Source organism: Gymnogyps californianus, chromosome 1 (genome assembly GCF_018139145.2).
Source record: "Gymnogyps californianus isolate 813 chromosome 1, ASM1813914v2, whole genome shotgun sequence".
Taxonomy (NCBI): Eukaryota; Metazoa; Chordata; class Aves; order Accipitriformes; family Cathartidae; genus Gymnogyps; species Gymnogyps californianus.
In genome coordinates, this window is record NC_059471.1 from 217,854,585 (window position 1) to 217,874,715 (window position 20,131).

General features: G+C 46.7%; 1 protein-coding gene across 1 annotated transcript in view; it reads right to left on the bottom strand.

Annotated features, from left to right (window-relative positions):
- Window positions 1-20,131, bottom strand: part of AHCYL2 (adenosylhomocysteinase like 2) — a 109,984-nt gene that overhangs the window by 23,952 nt on the left and 65,901 nt on the right. Inside the window, exon 3 of the mRNA XM_050894580.1 lies at window positions 8,515-8,623. Within this exon, the coding sequence (XP_050750537.1) occupies window positions 8,515-8,623 (109 nt within the window). The remainder of the gene's footprint in view (window positions 1-8,514; window positions 8,624-20,131) is intronic.

Here is a 20,131-nt window from a genome sequence, read left to right on the forward strand (position 1 = left end):
GGGATAGCAAACACACAGTCTCACAGAATCAGATTGTGCTTCTTGTTTAAGACAATATATGACTACCAGGCATGGATGTGCATGTGAACACAGAATTAATTACAGTTGCTGTCAATAATTGTCTTCCTTTCCTATCAATGTCCTCCAAACTTTTGGTTGGGCAACTAGTCTATGGCAGATGACACACGGAGATTTACTGAAGAGCCCTTCATGGAGTTAGACATCCCCCTTCCCATTTATTTTGATTACTAAAATCACATGTAGAGTCCATTTTCGATTCGAGGTGCGATGAATTAGCCACCACTTCTGCTTCTAGTTTATCCGGATCAGCTGAAAAGACCATTTGTGCCACGTTTTCCTCTGGGATATGCCCCCATGTGGGAGACCAGACCTCTTTCATCTTCGAGGACTGGCATCAGCAGTCAAAGCAACACATAAGGCTTGGAGATGAACTAGAAATCATCACTCCTCTTTCCTTTCCAGAGGACCTTTCCAGGACCCAACTCAAAAGCCTCATCCACGTGATCATCCCCCATTCCTCATGCAATTGTCCTGAAGTTTTACTCCAAGTCTTTACTCTCCAGATCATGTGGTACTTCTAAAATGAATGAGAGACCTGGCATCAAATTATTTGTTTCAGCAGAAGAGGACCTCCTTTGTAGAACAGCACTATCCATGACAGCCTCGGTGGCGTTAGACAGTATTATGCATCGCTAGCAAATGATGTGCGTATGCGTGAGGGCATCACATATGATGATGAGCTCTCTTTCTCCCACAATACCAGAAAAGAATTGGTTAAGTCTTTACCTAGGAAACATTGCCTAGTCAAACTCAACTGGCTTTGGGTGATGTGTTGCTGCGCGCGTGAGCTAGCTTCTCTCCCAGGCACAGTCTCCAAGAGGGAATGATCTACACCAAACACCCAAGGGAGTTGTTCTACCCAACAGTCAGTACAGATTCCCAACTTTCTACCCCAATTCTGTGCCAAAGGAATTAGGTAGCAGGAAGGGCGAGCGTTTCTTACACAGTGTCATAGGAAGAATGGCATGGTTGAACCCATGGTCTTATCACCACCCTCCAGCGCTCCCAAAGAGCTGCAGCTTTCCAGAGGCATTCAGACCTCAAGTGAAGATTGATACCGAGAGCCCCTTCAGAGAACTTGGAGTAAAGGCAAACCAAGGAGTTAAACCCTTCCCGCCCAGCATGGCCATGGGTTTGTCTTTCCTGCAGCACCCAGCAAGCTGATTACTTTCTCTTCTGGCTCGTGTGAAGTGCTTGAATGATCCCAAGGAAAAAAAGCTTAGCGCTGCCGCTGTCGGTGTGCCAGGCTCCCCAAGTCCCGCTCGGGTCTTAATCCGCTTAGGGAGGAGAATTATGCATTGCTGAAATTTCTCTGCAAAGGCTGCATCCTCAGCGGGGTGTGAAAGGCAAGTTCAACCCTGCAAACAACACGCTGACAACAATATATTTCTGAATTTGTGTTCACAATCCCACAGCAGCTCTTGAAGGACCGGGAGCCTGGCTTAATAAGAAAAGAGCACCTTATATAATACCAAGATCTTGTATATGAAGGACTCCAGAAGGAAGGATTAACTAGTTAAAGGAGGATTATTTCCTTGAAGACAGCTAATCTGTGCAGAGGTTTCTTTAAAACCATAGACCTTGGTTCTGGGGGCTGAAAGTAATTTTTTTAAACAAAAAACCCCGCCTAGATGGTAGCCAGATTTTCATATGCAGATGGTTCTTTACTGTTACATACATATAATATATAGCAGTGCATATAGCACTATGGTAATTAAACTAATATTGTTAGTGTAGTATAATAGCATACTAACATATAATAGTAAATTTTGCCCTTGCTTTCCTGTAAAATGAAAAACAAGTACAAAAAGGAAAGGCTTCCTAGCACCTGTAATCTAGAAATATCCAATTAGCTGATGGGATAGACAGTCTCCTAAATATCCTCTCAAATCACCCAAAAGTTGATTAATGAAAGCTTCATCACTGGGGCTGGCATTCCATAGAGCCGCGTACCATTTTAATATAAATTGTATTATTTCAAAGAGAACGACATGAAAACAGCAGCAGGTCTCAGGCACTGTTATCCAGTGGAAAAATGTCGGGGGGAAAAGGAGAGATCTGCAGCCCGTGTCCTAACCCAGCAAAGACCAGGTCAGAGCCTAAATTCAGCAAAGCTTAGCTTTGCTAGTATGTTAGATGAGGATCAACTCACATCCCTAGTATTGGCATCGATAAGGGCAAAAAAGGGGCAACCTGCCCCTGTTACAGCCCAACTGAAAAGACAAACCTTGTTTCTTTTCTGTACAACCTTTCAAAAGTTATGAAACAGCATGAGGATGAAGTCAATCGCCTTTAATTAAAGATATTACTGTTCTAATCTCATTTCAGCACCCACATAACGTGTACGCGGTGCGTAATACACGACGCTGAGCGCTTTAGCATTCAAAGCGCTGGGCTGATATAAACCAGCTGATCCCCCGAAATCTTTGTTCGAGCAGATAACAATTATCTGAGTTTTGCAGAAAGGGAAAGAACAGTTACCGAAATTTAAGTGATTTGCCCAGCGCAACGCCAAAACATCCCCTCGACTCCAAAGCTGAGCTGTCAGGTCGGTGCCTTTCTCTGGTTTGCAATAGCAGATGCTGTTAAACGCCACGGCGTGTCCTTGGGCGTATAAACCACTCCCAAACGGCGCAGAAAACAATTAATTTCCCCAGCGAGAAAAATTACTCGTTTTAAATGGAGTGGAACGACGACAGAAAACTGGCAGCTTACGGCAAATACGGATAAGAGACTTTTACTTCTAATTTGAAGAGTCAGATCAGCACGGATCGTTAGTATTTTCATTCTTCGTACTTTACAGCAACCAAGTGACAAAGTTTTCACGTTCAACAGTGTCTCTGCTGGTTTTTCATAGAATCACAGAATGGTTTGGGTTGGAAGGGACCTTTAAAGGTCACCTAGTCCAACTCCCCTGCCGTGAGCAGGGACATCTTCAACTCGATCAGGTTGCTCAGAGCCCCGTCCAGCCTCACCTTGAATGTTTCCAGGGATGGGGCATCGACCACCTCTCTGGGCAACCTGTGCCAGTGTCTCACCACCCTCATTCTTCCCATTATTGCTTCTAGCAAAGCCCAGTTAGTGACGCATTGCGTCTTGGAGGATGCTGCTCCACATTGCACCTTCACGGATTGTACATAATTTGGAGACCAGCTGATGATTTTGATGGAACTTTTCCAGTTTTGATGGGCAGGAAGAGCAAGAAACCACTGGCTGTTTGCAGAGATGCTGTTTCCACACCCAGGCCTCTCTCGCATCACTAAAACGGCACTGGCGCCTCCCCATCATTTTGGGCAGAGATGCTGGGACGACTGCCTTCCCACCAAGCACGTCTGAAGGAAGAGTCACTTGGATTTCGCTCACTTCTTCACTCATGCCCTCCACCTCCAAACCTTGGGACCTCCACGCACCTCTTGTGTGTCCAAAGAAGAGCAACGAAGCTGGTGAAGGGTCTAGAGATTTAGTCTTATGAGGAGCGGCTGAGGGAACTGGGGTTGTTTAGCCCGGAGAAAAGGAGGCTGAGAGGAGACCTTCTTGCTCTCTACAACTACCTGAAAGGAGGTTGTAGCGAGGTGGGGGTCAATCTCTTCTCCCAAGTAACAAGTGATAGGACGAGAGGAAACGGCCTCAAGTTGCACCAGGGGAGGTTTAGATTGGATATTAGGAAAAATTTCTTGACCAAAAGGGTTGTCAAGCATTGGAACAGGCTGCCCAGGGAAGTGGTGGAGCCACCATCCCTGGAGGGATTTAAAAGATGTGTAGACGTGGCACTTGGGGAAATGGTTTAGTGGTGGACTTGGCAGTGCTAGGTGAACGGTTGGACTCGATGATCTGAAGGGTCTTTTCCAACCTAAATGATCCTATGGTTCTTCCCCTCCATTATCATCTCTCCGCTCCTCATGCTTCTTCTTTTCCAGCCTTTTCCCATCCCAGGAGGGCTTAATGGGTTGTTCAGACTGTGCTGCTGCTCAGCCCTAAAAGGAGAATGACAAAGATCCATGCCGAGAGGTACTAATGGGATTTATCCACCCATCCTGCAACTGTCGTGGGAACAGAAGTCTTCCGTCTTGACTGTCAGCCTAGCAGCTTTCCTTAGGAGGGAAATACAACACCTTCACAAGCTAATTAATTGCAATTGCTGATGCTTTAGCAGCAGATGCTAAGTGTAAGGGGCGGAAGAGAATTCCCCGAAGTTGCTCCAAGTTCCTTCAGCTGTGAATCAGGAGCAAACATGATGACATTAGCCGGGCTAATCAGCCTATTAGTCTTCAAAAATGACAGTCGTAAAATATACCCTGCTGATTAGATATCGGATGGAGTTGTAAAACCTGTGCAAATGTTACGTTAATCACAGACCTGTATTAGAGCAGTCTAATCGTTAATGCCAGCTTAAAACACGCTACCCAAGACAATAACGTTACAAACGTAATCCAGGTGGCTTACAAAGTGCAAACGGAGCCCGGGCTAATGTCTCTCTGGAGAGGACATGGCATGCAAGTTCCTCAATTTCTCCTAAAAGCCCTTTGCGTGGGAACGCAGCCACTGCAGGGGTGATGGGTCACCCACGTTGTCCCCAACTTTGGGGGGCTCCTCCAAGCCTCTGGAGGAGGCTCCGGAGGTTCCTCCAAGCATGCAAGGCAGCATGAAAGAAGAAGCAACCCAAGAGCTGGGAAAGAAGACGAAGAACAGTCGCTCGTTCCACAGGAACCAGGGTGAAGCCATCAGAGTGTGCGTGGCTTTCACTGTTCGTGTGCCCGGGATCAGACCACAACCTCCAGCCGTTGCATCTTCTGGAGATGAGCGCCTGCCTCTGCCAGGAGCAGAGAAGACCGGATAACCACGACTTTTCCACCAGTCACCTTTGCTCTTCTAAACCTGGGTTGCTGAAAAACGTGAACAGCTTGTAGGTCCTCCTCTAGCGTGTTTTTCACGTAGCACACAGGCAGCCATCTCTGTTACGGGCAATGCGCTACTGCCACACAGCCACTTCATATAATCTGCTCAGTCATCTGACCTGACTGTGGTTCCGAGACACGTTACAGCCAGGAGGAATGGGAGATGGGCAGCACCGATAATACTGCCTCAATCTAGTGGGCTGTCACAGTGAGGTCCTGTCTCAGCTCATCTCCGATACCCTTAGAATCAGGGAAATGAGCAGAGAAACACAAAGGAGGCTTTCCATCCCTACGTCAGGAAGACTTCTGGCCCACCACCTAGGCTCAAGTACAAGTTCTGTGCACAGCATCTCTTTGCAGCAGTCAGCCAGGAGCCGGATCCTGAGTTTGTGGAGGCTTCCTACACTTAACAGAGCTAACAGGGACTTTTTACAAGGGCATGTAGTGATAGGACAAGCGGTAGTGGCTTTAAACTGAAAGAGGGGAGATTTAGATGAGATGCAAGGAAGAAATTCTTCACTGTGAGGGTGGTGAGGCACTGGCACAGGTTGCCCCGAGAGGCTGTGGATGCCCCCTCCCTGGCAGTGTTGAAGGCCAGGTTGGATGGGGCTTTGAGCAACCTGGTCTGGTGGAAGGTGTCCCTGCCCGTGGCAGGGGGGTTGGAATGAGATGATCTTTACTGTCTCTTCTAACCCAAATTGTTCTATGATTCTATGAAAATGCCTCTGTTTAAATCTCTCAGGCTTCTGCTGGCTCCTCAACCTTCCACTACTAATGCGGACACCCTTTAGTGGTGGCGTCTAGCTCATCGCTCGTGGTGGCAGAGAGGATCGCTCCACACTTCGCTGCTCACTCACACGGTGCTCTGCACACCTTCTCCAGACAGCTCAAGAAAAAGAACATGAAATCATATTCATCATACGCGGGAGGTTTTATCCTCTTTGCTCCCAGCAGTTTATGGCACGTACCATGACAAGACGGGCACAAGAACAGGGACGTTCTCTAAAGCTTCAACAGTCAAGACCTACTAGGACTTCAGACGGGCATCACCTTCAGCTGTAGTTGTCACCTACATCCACCCTGCGAAATAAAACAGGCGAGGGACTGATGCCCAGTGCTGGGGCTGGCCGGCACGGCAGAGCTCGGCTCACATCCATCCATGCGCACAACTGGACAGCGTGGACAGCCCTGTGCGAGCCCACGGGCTCTGTCCTGCTTCCTTCAACAGCAGACACACCGCTGGAAGCTGCAGGAGGGACATGGCCCAAAACACCCCCATACAAGCAGATGTGGGTGGACTACCTTCAGATTTGATTTTTGGCCACAGGCTTTCAGTGTGCAGAATGGGACTTGCCCATGGCCAGCAAACTCTGCAACCAAAAACCGACCGTAGCGCGCAGCACGTCATCCACCCCAAAACAGAATTATTTCTTGTTATACACAAGGTACCTAGCTGAGAGGGTCAGGGTAGGATTCACCTTTGAGCTCTCGTGGTCTCTGATGCTCCAAACTACCAGATATATACGCAGATTCTCCTCAAATATGCTGTGACCTGCCAACTATCCAAAAAATGCATCCATGTCATGGACAAGGACTAAGTGAAGGACTGTGGTGGAGCCTCACCGTGAATGCTCCTTATTCCCCATGGCTCGGGCATAAAGCCAGACCTCTGCAAGGTCTGCAGCCAGACCTTGGCCACCAACCCGAATACCCATCTGAGAGCTCTTGACGGTACGCCACTGTGAGTTTTGGTACACGTCACCAGAAAGGCCTGATCATTTGCCTTCACAGTCATGAGGAACGGAGGAATAATACCTCCTCCAGTTTCAAGTTGCTTACGTCTCCGTTCTTCGTAGCCTTGCGTTGGAAGCTGATTTCTTCTGTGTCTTCTTCCAGGGGCCAGGACCAGGAGGGGATCAGATGCATTAAGACTCCTTGAGGGATGGGGAATTGGAACCAAATTCCTTTCCGTGACCGTCTCAGCTAGGACAGTAGCTGCAACATTTCAGGTAGCAAGCAGTATTCCCTTCAAAGTGCCAAGGATCCTGCATGGACCTATCCTGAACAATTTGAGAGCACCCCTGATGACCTCTCCCTATTCCTGGAAAGCCACTATCCTCATAACCAACTCCTGAAGTGACATAAGGTCTCCAGCACAGTAATGGTACTTAACGACATATTCAGAGACAAAGAAAAGAGGACACTGGAAGGTGAGGTATGATACCAGTCCCACACGGGTGTTACTGGACTAGGGTAAATTTAGCTAAAGGTGCCGCTTGGGGGCATAATGTTTTCCCGAACGGGCCGGTGACGTTCCTACGTGCTGGGAAGTGCGGTGGCACTGAACCTCCTCAGCATTCTGTGGCCACAGCGACCTATCTGCTGAATAATGCTAGAGACTGTTTGCGAAGTGCAGGGCAGCTTCGCCTTCTTCACTCAAAGTCAAGGTAAGTTTTAGCAGTCGTTCTCTCAAGGCTGCACTCTTTCCTGTAAGGAAAAAATGCCAGTTTCCACCAGGAGACTTGTTTTCAGGACCTTCTTGTGCTGCCTTTTTTGCGTCAGCTCGAAATGTTAAAGGTTTGATTGTTAAACGTTTGATTTCTAAATGTTGAATGTTTGATGAACAGGGCACTCAGTGAAATTAGTCTGTTTTTCACGGGACCTACCTCTGACTGGGTTTTAAGAAACCTTCACGGGCTGCTCCAGAAATTAAGTTTCAGTTGTCTACATTGAAAATTATGCACGTTCAAAGAAAACAAAACAACTCAAGCACCTATGCAGGACAAAACAAAACTTTGCTGTGCCATGTTCTCAAAGGAAGGAGCCTGCTGCCGGGGGGACCAGAGCCTGAAGGTTTCTGGATAGCACTGCACAACCTCCAAATATTAGTCCAGACAAATCAAGTTTCCAGAACCAATCTTTGTAAATATACCTGGGACTTCAGAAGAGCCCTGAAATTTAAAACAAAACAAAAAAACCCCCAATAAATCCAACCTCCCTCCCCAGTGAGGTCCCATAAGTACAGCTAGCAGGACTGAACAGCAAGTCCACTGCTTGCTAAAAGTTTTGTTTCACAGATTCCCGCAGGAAAAACACAGAAGACACATGCATGGCCTTCAAAGGTCACCACTGCTCTTCCAAAGACTCCAATTTCATGTGCAACAAGTGAGTCCAAAGCTACAGTGGGATCCACGTGGATTTATTCAAGAACGGGAAGGGAAGATGACATGCAAGCACAAACACAACGGAAACACTGTTTTGTTGAGCCTGGAAGGAAAAGGAAGGGGAAGAGAGGAGGAAAGCCAGCAGTAACTGCACACGAGGGTTATACGGAGAGATCAGAAGTGTTAAGAGCATCAGAGTAACTTAATTTTCTATCCAACTATACATGAAGATGAGAAAAAAAGCCACAAGCCTCTTTCCGTGCCTTCCCTCCGACACTACCGACTACGCAGCAGCTCTGGGAGATCCTTGAGCAAAACGCAGGACGAACCCTGCGGTCTGCAGAGACGCTGTGACTGCGGCTGCTGGCACACACCTGAGCTGTAGCTATCTGTCGAGGACTGCGAGATGGAGCGGGAAAGCGAACGGCGGCCGATCTTCGTCGGGCGCTTGTTGAATTCTTGCTTTTGGTCAGCAAACTGGATCTGTTAAAAGAAATTAATGTCAGATGTAAAAACCCAACAGTCTGATACAGAAGATTAATCCCAAGAACCCAAAGCCTTGAGCAGACACCCACACCATCTCAGTTACGGGCTGAATCGCAATTCCTATTATTTAACTGGGGACAGGGTACGCTAAATTGTGTGCTTCGTTTAATTTCAGACCCTCCACCAGATGCGACATTGACACACTTGTCTTTCAAATACCTTGACGCTCCTCTTTTAACCATACAAATTAGAAAGCTTCTGTCCCCGTTACACACAAACTTATTTTCCCCAAATGCTAACGATAAGAGTTATTCGTCACAAGAGAAGCCCCGTGAGGGCCACCCAACATTTGCAGAGCTGATGCGGACACTGACCTATCTCACAACGTTTATTGTGGTGACCAGTGATGCTCCCTATTTGCTGTACACAATACAAAAGGCAAAAATAAAAACACTTCACGCAACGAATACCGCTTCCAGCTCCGGTCTATATTAAGAAACATTTGAGACTAGATACATCACTCAAGGCTGTTGTAACTGGTGGGAGCATGGACGCCTGGAGAACACAAGTATTTAAGAATATTGTATTTAAAAGTACACAACTTTATACAACAAATCAAGTGAAGGATAAGGCATGTAAATGAAGCGATGTGCAGACTGGCAAAATGTAATTATCCAAGTTGGAGAGAAGGAACCAACTATCATTTACCAGCAACGCCTACAATAATACCGCAGCGATGGACGTAACACCAATATTTTGTGGCATTTTGCATCTACCCTCTTTTTAACGGAGCTCATCTCACTGCAACAAATTGTTGTGGATGACAAATAGCAACCTGCTCAACCCGAGATGAAGAATCAAGCCCGTTTCCATTTCAATCATCACCAAGGAATGCAGATTTCAGACTCCCCAGGAACATCTGAGAAGCCCCAAGACCACCAGTGGGTTTGAGAGCAGCCGAGCACAAGCAGGCTCAGCCCTGCCTGTGTTACAGCTGCAGTAACTGCCAAGCCGAGAGATAAATACGTATTTTAAGTCAGCAAAGCTGATCTGCTCCGAAGCATGCAGAGGACAGAAGGGATAAGTAAAGAAGTGTCACTTTTATCTAGACACTTTTAAGGGGAAAATGACATTTAACATTGGTATTTATAGAAGAACCTCTCTCTCCAAGCTTCATTTTACTCCTGCCCTTGGTTGAAAAGAACAGCAAGATGGCCAAATAATATTTCCTTACTACAAACGCCCCAAATCCAGGTGTTCACATAAACCGAACATCTGCTTGTACAGATGATTATTAGTGATTTTACAGTAGAAACTCAACCCTTCCGTGCCCCGTTGACATGCACCTCAGGTTGAACTTGTCTTAACGCTTCCCTGCTCACATCAGCACCAACCTTCAGCTAATGACCCCAAAGGGCTCCATGAGCATCAGACACATTTCAACAGACACTAAAACTGCTCAGAGCCCACCTGCCTTGCCCAAGGGACACGGCGCATCTCAGAACCACACCAGCAGCTCAATATCCCTTTTAATTCTCTATGTGGCTACTAGGCCATATTTAATCATAGAATCATAGAATCACAGAACGGTTTGGGTTGGAAGGGACCTTAAAGATCACCCAGTTCCAACCCCCCTGCCATGGGCAGGGACACCTTCCACTAGACCAGCTTGCTCAAAGCCCCATCCAACCTGGCCTTGAACACTGCCAGGGATGGGGCATCCACAGCTTCTCTGGGCAACCTGTGCCAGTGCCTCACCACCCTCACAGTGAAGAACTGCTTCCTTGCATCTCATCTAAATCTCCCCTCTTTCAGGTTAAAGCCACTACCGCTTGTCCTATCACTACACGCCCTTGTAAAAAGTCCCTCTCCAGCTTCACTGTAGGCCCCTCTAGGTACTGGAAGGCTGCTGGAAGGTCTCCCCGGAGCCTTCTCTTCTCCAGGCTGAACAACCCCAGCTCTCTCAGCCTGTCCTCACAGGAGAGGTGCTCCAGCCCTCTGATCATCTTCATGGCCCTCCTCTGGTCCTGCTCCAACAGGTCTGTGTCCTTCCTATGCTGGGGGCCCCAGAGCTGGACGCAGGACTGCAGGTGGGGTCTCACAAGAACGGAGCAGACAGGGAGAATCCCCTCCCTCGACCTGCTGGCCACACTTCTTGTGATGCAGCCCAGGACACGGTTGGCTTGCTGGGCTGCAAGCGCACATTGCCAGCTCATGCTGAACTTCTCATCAACCAACACCCCCAAGTCCTTCTCCGCAGGGCTGCTCTCAATCCACTCCTCGCCCAGCCTGTATCTGTCCTTGGAATTGCCCTGACCCATGTGCAGGACCTCCTAAGCATCCAGGAGAACAGGCTTATAGTTTTAGGAAATATTTTAACTCCCAGTGCTCATCGCTTTGTAAGCCAACCATTGACGCTCCCACCATGTTCACGATTTGTGCTACATCTCAGGGAAATGGGAAGCACGACTTCCAGTTGCAAATTTCCTCGGACTTTGCTACGAGCATAAACTGACTCAATCTGGTACAACGGGGTTAAATATTTACATCTCCAAAATACTGAAAGCCATTAATTGAGTCTATTAACTAACCCCTCGGGGTATTTTGAGAAGTTAGTTTTGTTTAAAGAAGTCACCTAACCAGAAAGAATTTGATCCCATTCTGGGAACTCAAATTCAAGCTCAGTGGTTTAAGTAGCGGCACTTGACATTGCACTTGAGACGGGCCGGTGATGCTACGGAGCTGGTACCCTGCTTTTTGGGCCAGTAAGGGAAGGAAAAAGGTGATGGCAGTCTCAGGTGGCTAATTCAGAGTCCCCTGTGAACCCAAGTCTGAGCTGGCCTGGGGACAGCCAGCCCAAGCTGCTGGGGAGGAGGAAAAGGATCTGGGAGAGGATTTGCAGCAGCACCTGGGAGCTCTTTTTTCTTCTGCTAATCTTAAACCAAACAACAGAACGACACTGGATCAGGAAACACAGAGAAGAAAAAAAAACACATCAAACTCATATTACAGTCAAGAGTTGCGTTGCGGATTAACACCTCTGATCCCGGCGGGACGGGGTCTTTGCGCACACACTCCAGTTTTTATATTCCTTTTCTAAGAAGCTGTTGGCCTGAAATAACTTACTTCCCCCCCCCCCCCCCCCCCCCCATTTAAACCAAATCCTTCGGCAGCTGAGCAGCTTCATCAAAGCATCAGGTTATTTGTATGAAACGATGCTCTCGGCAAAGTGAGATAGGCTGGAAGTCTAACAAAGGGTGAATAATTGGTGTTATAATTAACATTTTCCTTTCCCACATCATCTCTTCAAGGACATTCAATGCAACTGCTTCAAGTGACACGGTAATATTGATAATTGCATTCAGAGCTCTCAAAGTACTTCCGCATCCAAGACTGATAGGCAAGTACATGCCGAAAAGCAAAATAAGTCATGAACCACATTAGGCAGAACTAGAACTAGACTTTATAATAAACCCTGCCCTCAACCCCTTTAAGGGTTTAAACCCTTTAAACGCTGCCACAAGCTGGGTTTAGCTTTAGCTGAGCAAGGCACTGACTGCCAAGAGGTGGAAGAAAGCAGCAGAAGAGGAGAACATCGGGAAGGGGCCAGGTCAAGGCTCAGGTCTGCTTTTAGCTAGCGTTGACACTTCACCAACGTCTTTTGGCTTTATCCTTCGAGCAACAGGGAGAGCGGGCAAAAAAGGATGCTGGAAGTTGATTTATTTAAGACATCTGTTGTATCCACCTTCATTCAGTACTAAATTTTGTACCGTATAGACATGTGAAGGGTACAAAGTGCCGGCAGGAATATACCCTTAAGCCAATTTCCACAACACATCTTTATTTTTGAGTTGAAATCTCAGCAATGCACACTCGACCCAGCCAGAAAGAGAAAACCAGACCTTGCTTACCCAGACCAAAACTCTGGTTTAAATCCCTACCGAACGGCACAAGGCGACTGACGGCACGACGCGGCACGTTCCAGCCCGGCTGGAAAGATGGGGGCGCGTTCAAGACGGGGATGAGAACAGCGATTTGGTTCCAGGTTGAACTCATTCAGCTCACACCGAAACGCCTCTGAAGGTAACAGCCAACTTTGCAGAGGCTACAGCTCAAAGCAGAGGCTGTGAAGCCTCTGAGAGCTGCAGCTGCTTGGATTTAGGAGTCCAACCTGCTCTGCAGCTACACAAGCGCCGCTGCTTTCAACATCCAGCAGGAAAAACCCAATTCAAGCTGAAAAGCTGAAAAGCCTCACCTCCAGAGGTGCAAGGGGTTAATGACTTCTAAATGCAGGTGCATGCTCATTACGTTTCAAATGAGCTAAGTCTCACTTCGACCTGGGCTTTCCACCATGAAGAGCTGCTCTACGCTACTTCACCGAGCAAAAAAAGTCTCGTCATCCGAGGTTTTTCCTGGGCGATCTCCCTGCTCGCAAACCCATCGACTCCTCCATCGCGGCGCTCCGAAGAACAACCCCAGAGCAATGTGTTTGGCTCAGCGCTTCATCATTTCAAACCTCCTGCTCCCGAGAGAAAATGAAGAGAAGTCCTCTGGGGATGGGGATTTTCTCTACGCAGGGGGATGCAGTCAGCTCCAGAAATAAGTGATCGGGAGGAACAGCAAGGAAAGGAGGAAGGAAAGGGGGGGGGAAGAGAGAAGCAAATGTACTTTTAAATAGAAAAATGACATTAGGGTACTAAAGACTGCCCTCACCTGGGCTTTAATCCCCGAATCTCCGTTCACATTGTACTTCTTCTTGTTCGGCATGACGGCATCACCGACAGCCCCTCCACACCGTCTCCCGCTGGGGCCGGGGCTGCCCCCCATTTATACCTCCCAGCCCCGCCGATCCCGATCCTGCCTGCTCTGGTTTCAGCTGCGGGCTGGAGGGAGAGGGAGGGAGGGAGGGAGGGAAGGGGAACCGCTCGGATTTTCAGACTCCCTTTTTTTTTTTTGGCAGGAAAGGACCCCAAGACTTAATGAGGCGTCCCGCCAAACAAGCCCTACTTCTGTTTTATGTTGAATTACAGCGTTTGCCTGACCTCTAGACAGTTAGCGGCAGTTTTTAACGTGGCCTGGCTTGTGTGTGCATAACAATAGCTTATTTATATAACCAGAACATTTCCCTGCTCGCTATAATTAACTTGCTAATTAGGCTCTTTTTAACTTGGGTTCTCCCCCCCACTTTCTTTTTCCCCAATGTCAGATGATTACGTTAACAGAGCCTCATTAGAAGAAAATTAACTAATGAGCAACTAAAACAATGAAGGCATTTGTTAGATGGCAAAGTGGTTTTTAATTATGCCGGTCCCTGCTCCGTCCCCCACGGCAGCAAGTGCAAAGAGTCCGTCCTTGGAAGGGCCCAGACTCCGACACCCATCCCGCTGTTCCCATGTCGGACCATTCCTCCTAGAATCATGGAATCACAGAATGGTTTGGGTTGGAAGGGACCTTTAAAGGTCATCGAGTCCAACCCCCCTGCCATCAGCAGGGACATCTTCAATGAGATCAGGTTGCTCAGAGCCCCGTCCAGCCTCACCTTGAATGGGGCATCTACCACCTCTCTGGGCAACCTGTGCCAGTGTTACACCGCTCTCATCATAAAAAATTTCTTCCTTATTATCCAGTCTCTTCCCACCTTGCAGGTACCTACTGCAGCAGGAGAAAGGCTGCGGATAACCCCAGAGGGATGCTCGTGCAGCAGTAGGGTTTGGGGAGCGCGATGCTTTGCTACCAGTGACCGAGCAGACCCGATGCAGGGCAATTTTTTTAGTTTTTATTTAGTGGTTGGAGCTGTTAATCCAAAGAGTTTCATCCCTGACAATGTGCCCAAGACAATTCCCATAGAGAACCTCAACATTTGCTTCCTAAGCAGAGAGAGTTGGGAAGCGACGGGGCATCGCCGATTGACCTCAACACCAATTCTAACTAAATATGAAAAAAAAAAAAAAAAACCAACCTCCCCCCAGCTCCAGGATTATTATATAAACCTGCTTTAGAAATAATTTACCGCTGATCTAATATAATATTGCTCTGATCTGATCTAATAGCGCTCCTCAGTCGTTGTCACTGTTGTCCAGTGGGTGGTACAGCATGAGGGGGAAAATGCTGCCAGGGAAACATTGCTTGCAAGCGCTCCTCCAAAGCGCTTCTGCAGACAAGCACGTGCCATGATGGCATTATACATCTCCACAGCAGATGTCAAGGAATCCACTAAAAGAGTACAAATTCCTGGGCTGTATGAAAGCAACGTCTGCTTTGTGAAGGGGAAAAAAACCCCAGAATTCCCGAATTTAATGAATCTGTAGAATAACTGGAAAATGGAAATACGGAATATTTCCAATATGGAAATACGTCAGGAAATGCGCGACTGGGATTAGCACCATTTGCCTCAACTGATACTACAGCCAAAGTTGTGTTGTCAAGGTAAGTTTTTAATTTTTAACATTATTGATGACGGTCTTCATGCAAACTCCTAATGGAGATGCTACTTGAGTTCAGTGTAAGTCAGCTAAAAGCCTTTAAAGGGGGTACGAATCTCACCTTGACAGCACCACCAAAGCACAAACTACTTTTCCAGCCGGTTAGCACATCAAGATACTTAAATCAAATAGCTTTTCCTCGGAAAAAAAAAAAAAGCAAGCCTTTTTTTCAGTGAAGACCGAGTCTCAGACACTAAAATTAAGAACCTCTATTCTATAAAAACGCTAAAAATAAAGTTCTTTCCTGCCTCTCCGGTCCACACCTCAGGTATCTTCTGCAAGTCATATGTCAGTTGTAATCTGGCTCAATCTTCAAATAAAACAAGGGAGAACTATGTTCAATCCTAGTAAAATCCGAGTTATCACTATAGTTTAATAAACCAAGCAGGATTAAAATCTGCTTTTTCATCATGGTTGGAGCCCAACCTTACTGCTGCCTCCCTCTGTGTTAGTTTAGCCGTGCCGTGTGCTTGTAACATCTTCTACTCTTTTTAAAAATTGATAAATGAAACCTTAAAATCTTGTAACAGCTATAAAATCCCCCCCCACTTGTGCAATGTGCAAGAGGAACCACCCTTGTAAATTCTCTGAACTTCTAAATTTTGCGAACGCAGCGTTTTTATAGTGCTAGCGTCTTAAATTTGTTCTTAGCCATGGATTTTTTTTTTTTTAAAAGGAACAAAGGGAGAAAACAACAGTTTTCTGTGCGATTAAGTCGCACAAACTCTCCGGCATTGCTAACAGCTTGCAAATCCACCTGCAACAAACTTGGGAAATAAAGAGCAAGTTACGGAGCTAACTAAAATCCATCTACTCGCGTATGAAACAGCAGGTCAAGTTTGTGGTCTTCAAGAGCTGCCACTACTTGGTTATTCATGTGACAAACTGCCTGGGAAGTCTTTTCCCAGTGGAAAAACTTCTCATCCACCTATGATGCCAAGTGATAAAATGAATTTACTCTTTTTTTTTTTTTCTTCCCCACCCTTAAAATAAAGAAGGGTAAAGATCGCAAGAGAAATAATTTTGCAGCTGTGACTAGAACGGAGGGGACCGACATGACTGTTCTGATGTGCCACCAGAGCCCAGGGCTTGCAGCTCCCAGACCAAACCTCCTCCTCCTCCTCTCATCCCTATGCATGAAGGAAAAGCTGGTTTCCTCCAGCACTCGACCTCCCAAGCCAGATACTTCATCTCCGGCTCCACTTTCCCCCGTGAAACCAGAGACGTGTACGGAGACACCAGGTCTTGGCATCTGAAAGGCAACTGAGGAGAGACCTGCTCCCCTTCCGCGATATCAGGGATGCCTTCCCCTCTCCGTGCTTGAAATGATCTGCGACCCTCAGCTTCAACGATTCAGGCAGCTTCTGTTCTCCTAATCCGCCTCCTGAGCCTAGATCATATCCCTTCAAGAAAGGGACTGTCCAAACCCATTTATTCCATAGTTTCACATGCCCTAAATTAATATGTAATCCTGACAATGCTGCTCACTGAGCCAAAACTTTAACCGGAGCTCAAAGTGTTTAAGATTCCAGTTCTCCAGCCAAAAGGTCACACGGAAACCGACTCCAGGATTAACACACGTTTAACCCTTTGGCATCTTCCTTCTGAAAAAAGAGCTTGAGAACGTGCAGGTTAAGGCTGACTCTACCTACAGGACTTGGGACAGAAAGGACGGGAGTGAAGAGTCGCCCACCTGGGCCAGAGCGGTTTCCGAGCGTGTTAGAACTTCAAGCCATTGATTCTTGAAGACCTCACACCGGTGGTGGATCCGCCGTGCTCTGCGAACGATCAGCCCAGCGTATTTCTAACTCACGTTCAGCATTGGGCTGAGGTTGTGTACAGCGCAAACATCAGACCGCAGCCCCAGACACCTCCATTTATCGTATTTTACTAGGACTGAGACCGATTTTGGTCCTCAGACCTCCAACACAACTGTTAATGAGGACTGAATCGTGGTCCACAGCTATCAAGCCATTGCTCTCACTCTAAGTGGCTGAGAGCCACTCTTAGATTACCTCTTTTTTACAAAATAACCCTCCATGGCTCGCAGCAGTAAAGCTGCAGGCGGAAAACCTGGAGATAAAACTAAAAGAAGCTCTTCCAACGTCTTAGCACTTATTGACATCAAAGCACGCTTCCATGGCAGCACACAGCAGCACCTACGTCCAGTGCATGGCCGGAATGAGCGCGGGCATCCCTGCTGCTGCAACTGGTGGGAGCAGGAAGGAGAAATCTTTAAAAAAAAAAAAATAACAAACACCTAAACCAGGCAGCTCCCGTGGGGATAATGGGAAGGACAAGGAAGAGAGAGACCCGCTCCCCCAGCTGTAGAACAGATCCCTGGGTCCACCCCCGGCTCTGTTGGTCACAGTCCCATGACAAGGCGGGCAAAAGAGGAAACGGTTATTTCCATATCGCTTCAACTTGCAACGAAGGGCTAACTTGTGTTTTATAATTTAAAAAAAACCAGTAGGATCTCAGAAGTCAAGAGATGGAAAGCACCTACTGAGTCACCACGAGCCAGTCCGTTGTCTCTAGCATTCATACTCGGCCAGCATCCCACGTGGTCTCACAGGTCCGTCCTACGCGTGATGCTACGACACAACCCCGCAGCACAAGCCTTCCCTAGAAAAACTGTCGACCATTACGGCGAAAGCCTCTCCTGTTAATCCTCTAAAGATTACTATTAAAGACTATGCAATTAGAGATTATGTAAACCATCACTCAACCATACACCTTGAAATCGCCGAAACCTTCACAAGTAAGACGCCAAGTCAGAGCAGCATTTCTGCCTCCTGCACTCACCGGCTGCAGAATTTCAGAAAACTTTGAAAATTCAGAATTTCCCCTTCTTCTGATCCCATCCTCGTAAGGATGAGAAATTCAGGTCCCACAACTGCACACAGAAGTTCTTCCCCGACTACTGTGGGTACAAAGGTGTTCAGTGTCAATATTAAATCCAAGTCGTAGATTATTTGAAAAATTGAGGGTTTTACCCAATAAGGGAAATCGCGTGATCCCTAATTTGGCTCGCAGCAGATTAAATGACTTCAGCTTGCCTTGTCGCTCAGGTCTGCAAACCCCAAATCTCTATCACAGCTCAGATGCAGTTCTGCAAAACCAAAATCGACCTGCTGCAGATCTCCTCCCAACCGTCAGAGTCACAGAATACAGGAGAACCTGTATTTTAACCTGCTCTTCTGAGAAGCAATACAAAAGGGATTATTATTATTATTATTCACTAATAATACATTTTTTCAATATTTGGTTATTTGGTTAATACTAAGAGGTGTACTGTAGTAAGTGTAGGACGTTGGTAAGAACGTTAAGACATAAAAGCCTGTTTGTAATAATGACCTTAAAGATAGCGAGCGTTTTAAAGCTTAGGCTAATTATTTGTTGAAACGGGGCTGTTCGCTCCCTCACTGTCTTGAGAAACCACATAAAATGCAAATCAGTCAAGTTAAAATCCTGATTAAAAACATCGCCAGAGGACATAACCCTAAGCCCTTTGTAGATGGAGTTTGATGCCACAGCAGCTTTAAACCATCTATAAAATCATACATCCATGCTGCAAAAGGAAATCGCTACAGCCATAAGAAAACAAAAGTCTATTTAAATAAAGTTTCTGTCGTCTGGTCCTGATCCCAGTGGCACCGAATTCGTAAAGGAGAAAATTACAGAGGGGCACAGATCCCCAGGGAGAGGTTTGTTGCTTGTTTTTAAGCAGAACTCCACACTTTTACAATTAGTACCAAAAAATGCACATTTGAAACAATGAACCAAGTTGCGTATTGTGCAAAGTTTATCGCTGCTAAGCCTTAAATGCAAAATTAATGTCCTCACTGTTGATATAAATATGACATAACTTGGGTGAAAGCTGAAAGAATTGCCGTCTGTAAAAAATGAGTGAGAAGCAGAACGATAAACTGCAATTTTACAAAAATAAAATCCATAAAGCTTAAGGAAGCGATAGCGGGGGTACATAAAGTTGGATATTAACGGGGAATAATGAAGTTTGAATCAAATCACCATGCACGGACTCTATTTGTAGATAAAGATCAAAGCAGCAAGAATACCTTTATAGGAGTAGAAGAATACCAACTTTTAATTATAGCGATCTCAGTATTTTTAGAAGAACTACCAAGAGAAACGACTTCAAAAAACAGAAATGGAAGATATGAGCAGAAACCTAGGAAGATATAACAAATGTTGATACAGAATTTTGGTGCTTCTGAAGTATCATGAACATTTTTGGACCGCAAGACACTGCACAGACCCTCGGGAGACACATGAAGCCGACCTCCAGACACGCAACCTTCTGCCTTCCAAGCACTGCCTCCTTTCCGGAGCGATGTCATTATATTTTCAGCTGCTTTGGGAATTCTTTCCACCAGAGAAGCAAAGCAGAGAAAAGTGGATTTTAATATTTGCTGGTATCTATTCTAACCTCTTTAACCACCCAAATGAAGCTGAGCAGCACACGATGCCCTGAAGGGTGTCTTACATTTCAGAGGTCTTATTCCAACAACAGAATCGAAATTGATGATAAAAATTAAAGTCGCCGGAAAGACGGTATCTGCTGTGCTGATCCTGATGAAATTCGAAGCCTCCTGGAACACACTCCAGTTTCTCCCACTCCTCCTCCCCGCTGGTCCCAAATCGCTATAAAAATTACTTCTTAATATAACACATCTGCAAGATGAGGTGGCCCACGGGGGACCATTCCCTCCGTCACTTGACCGTTTTCAATCAGGCAGCTCACACCGAAGAACGATGCCGCGCTGGCAGGGGAGGATGTCTACCCGTCCTCGTTAATATCGGACTTTAACAACCCTCGTTCCAGCTAAACGCCATCGTACCCCGACGCGGAGCAGCGAGATCTGCAGCTCCCTCCAGAAATTAAGCAGCAATCAGCTGGCTAGCTGCTGATTAAAATAAGCAGCTAAATAACTCACCATCCACTTGGGCACGTGGAAAGCGGAGGCGCTGGCATTGCTGTCCCACTTCTCCATAGGTGACA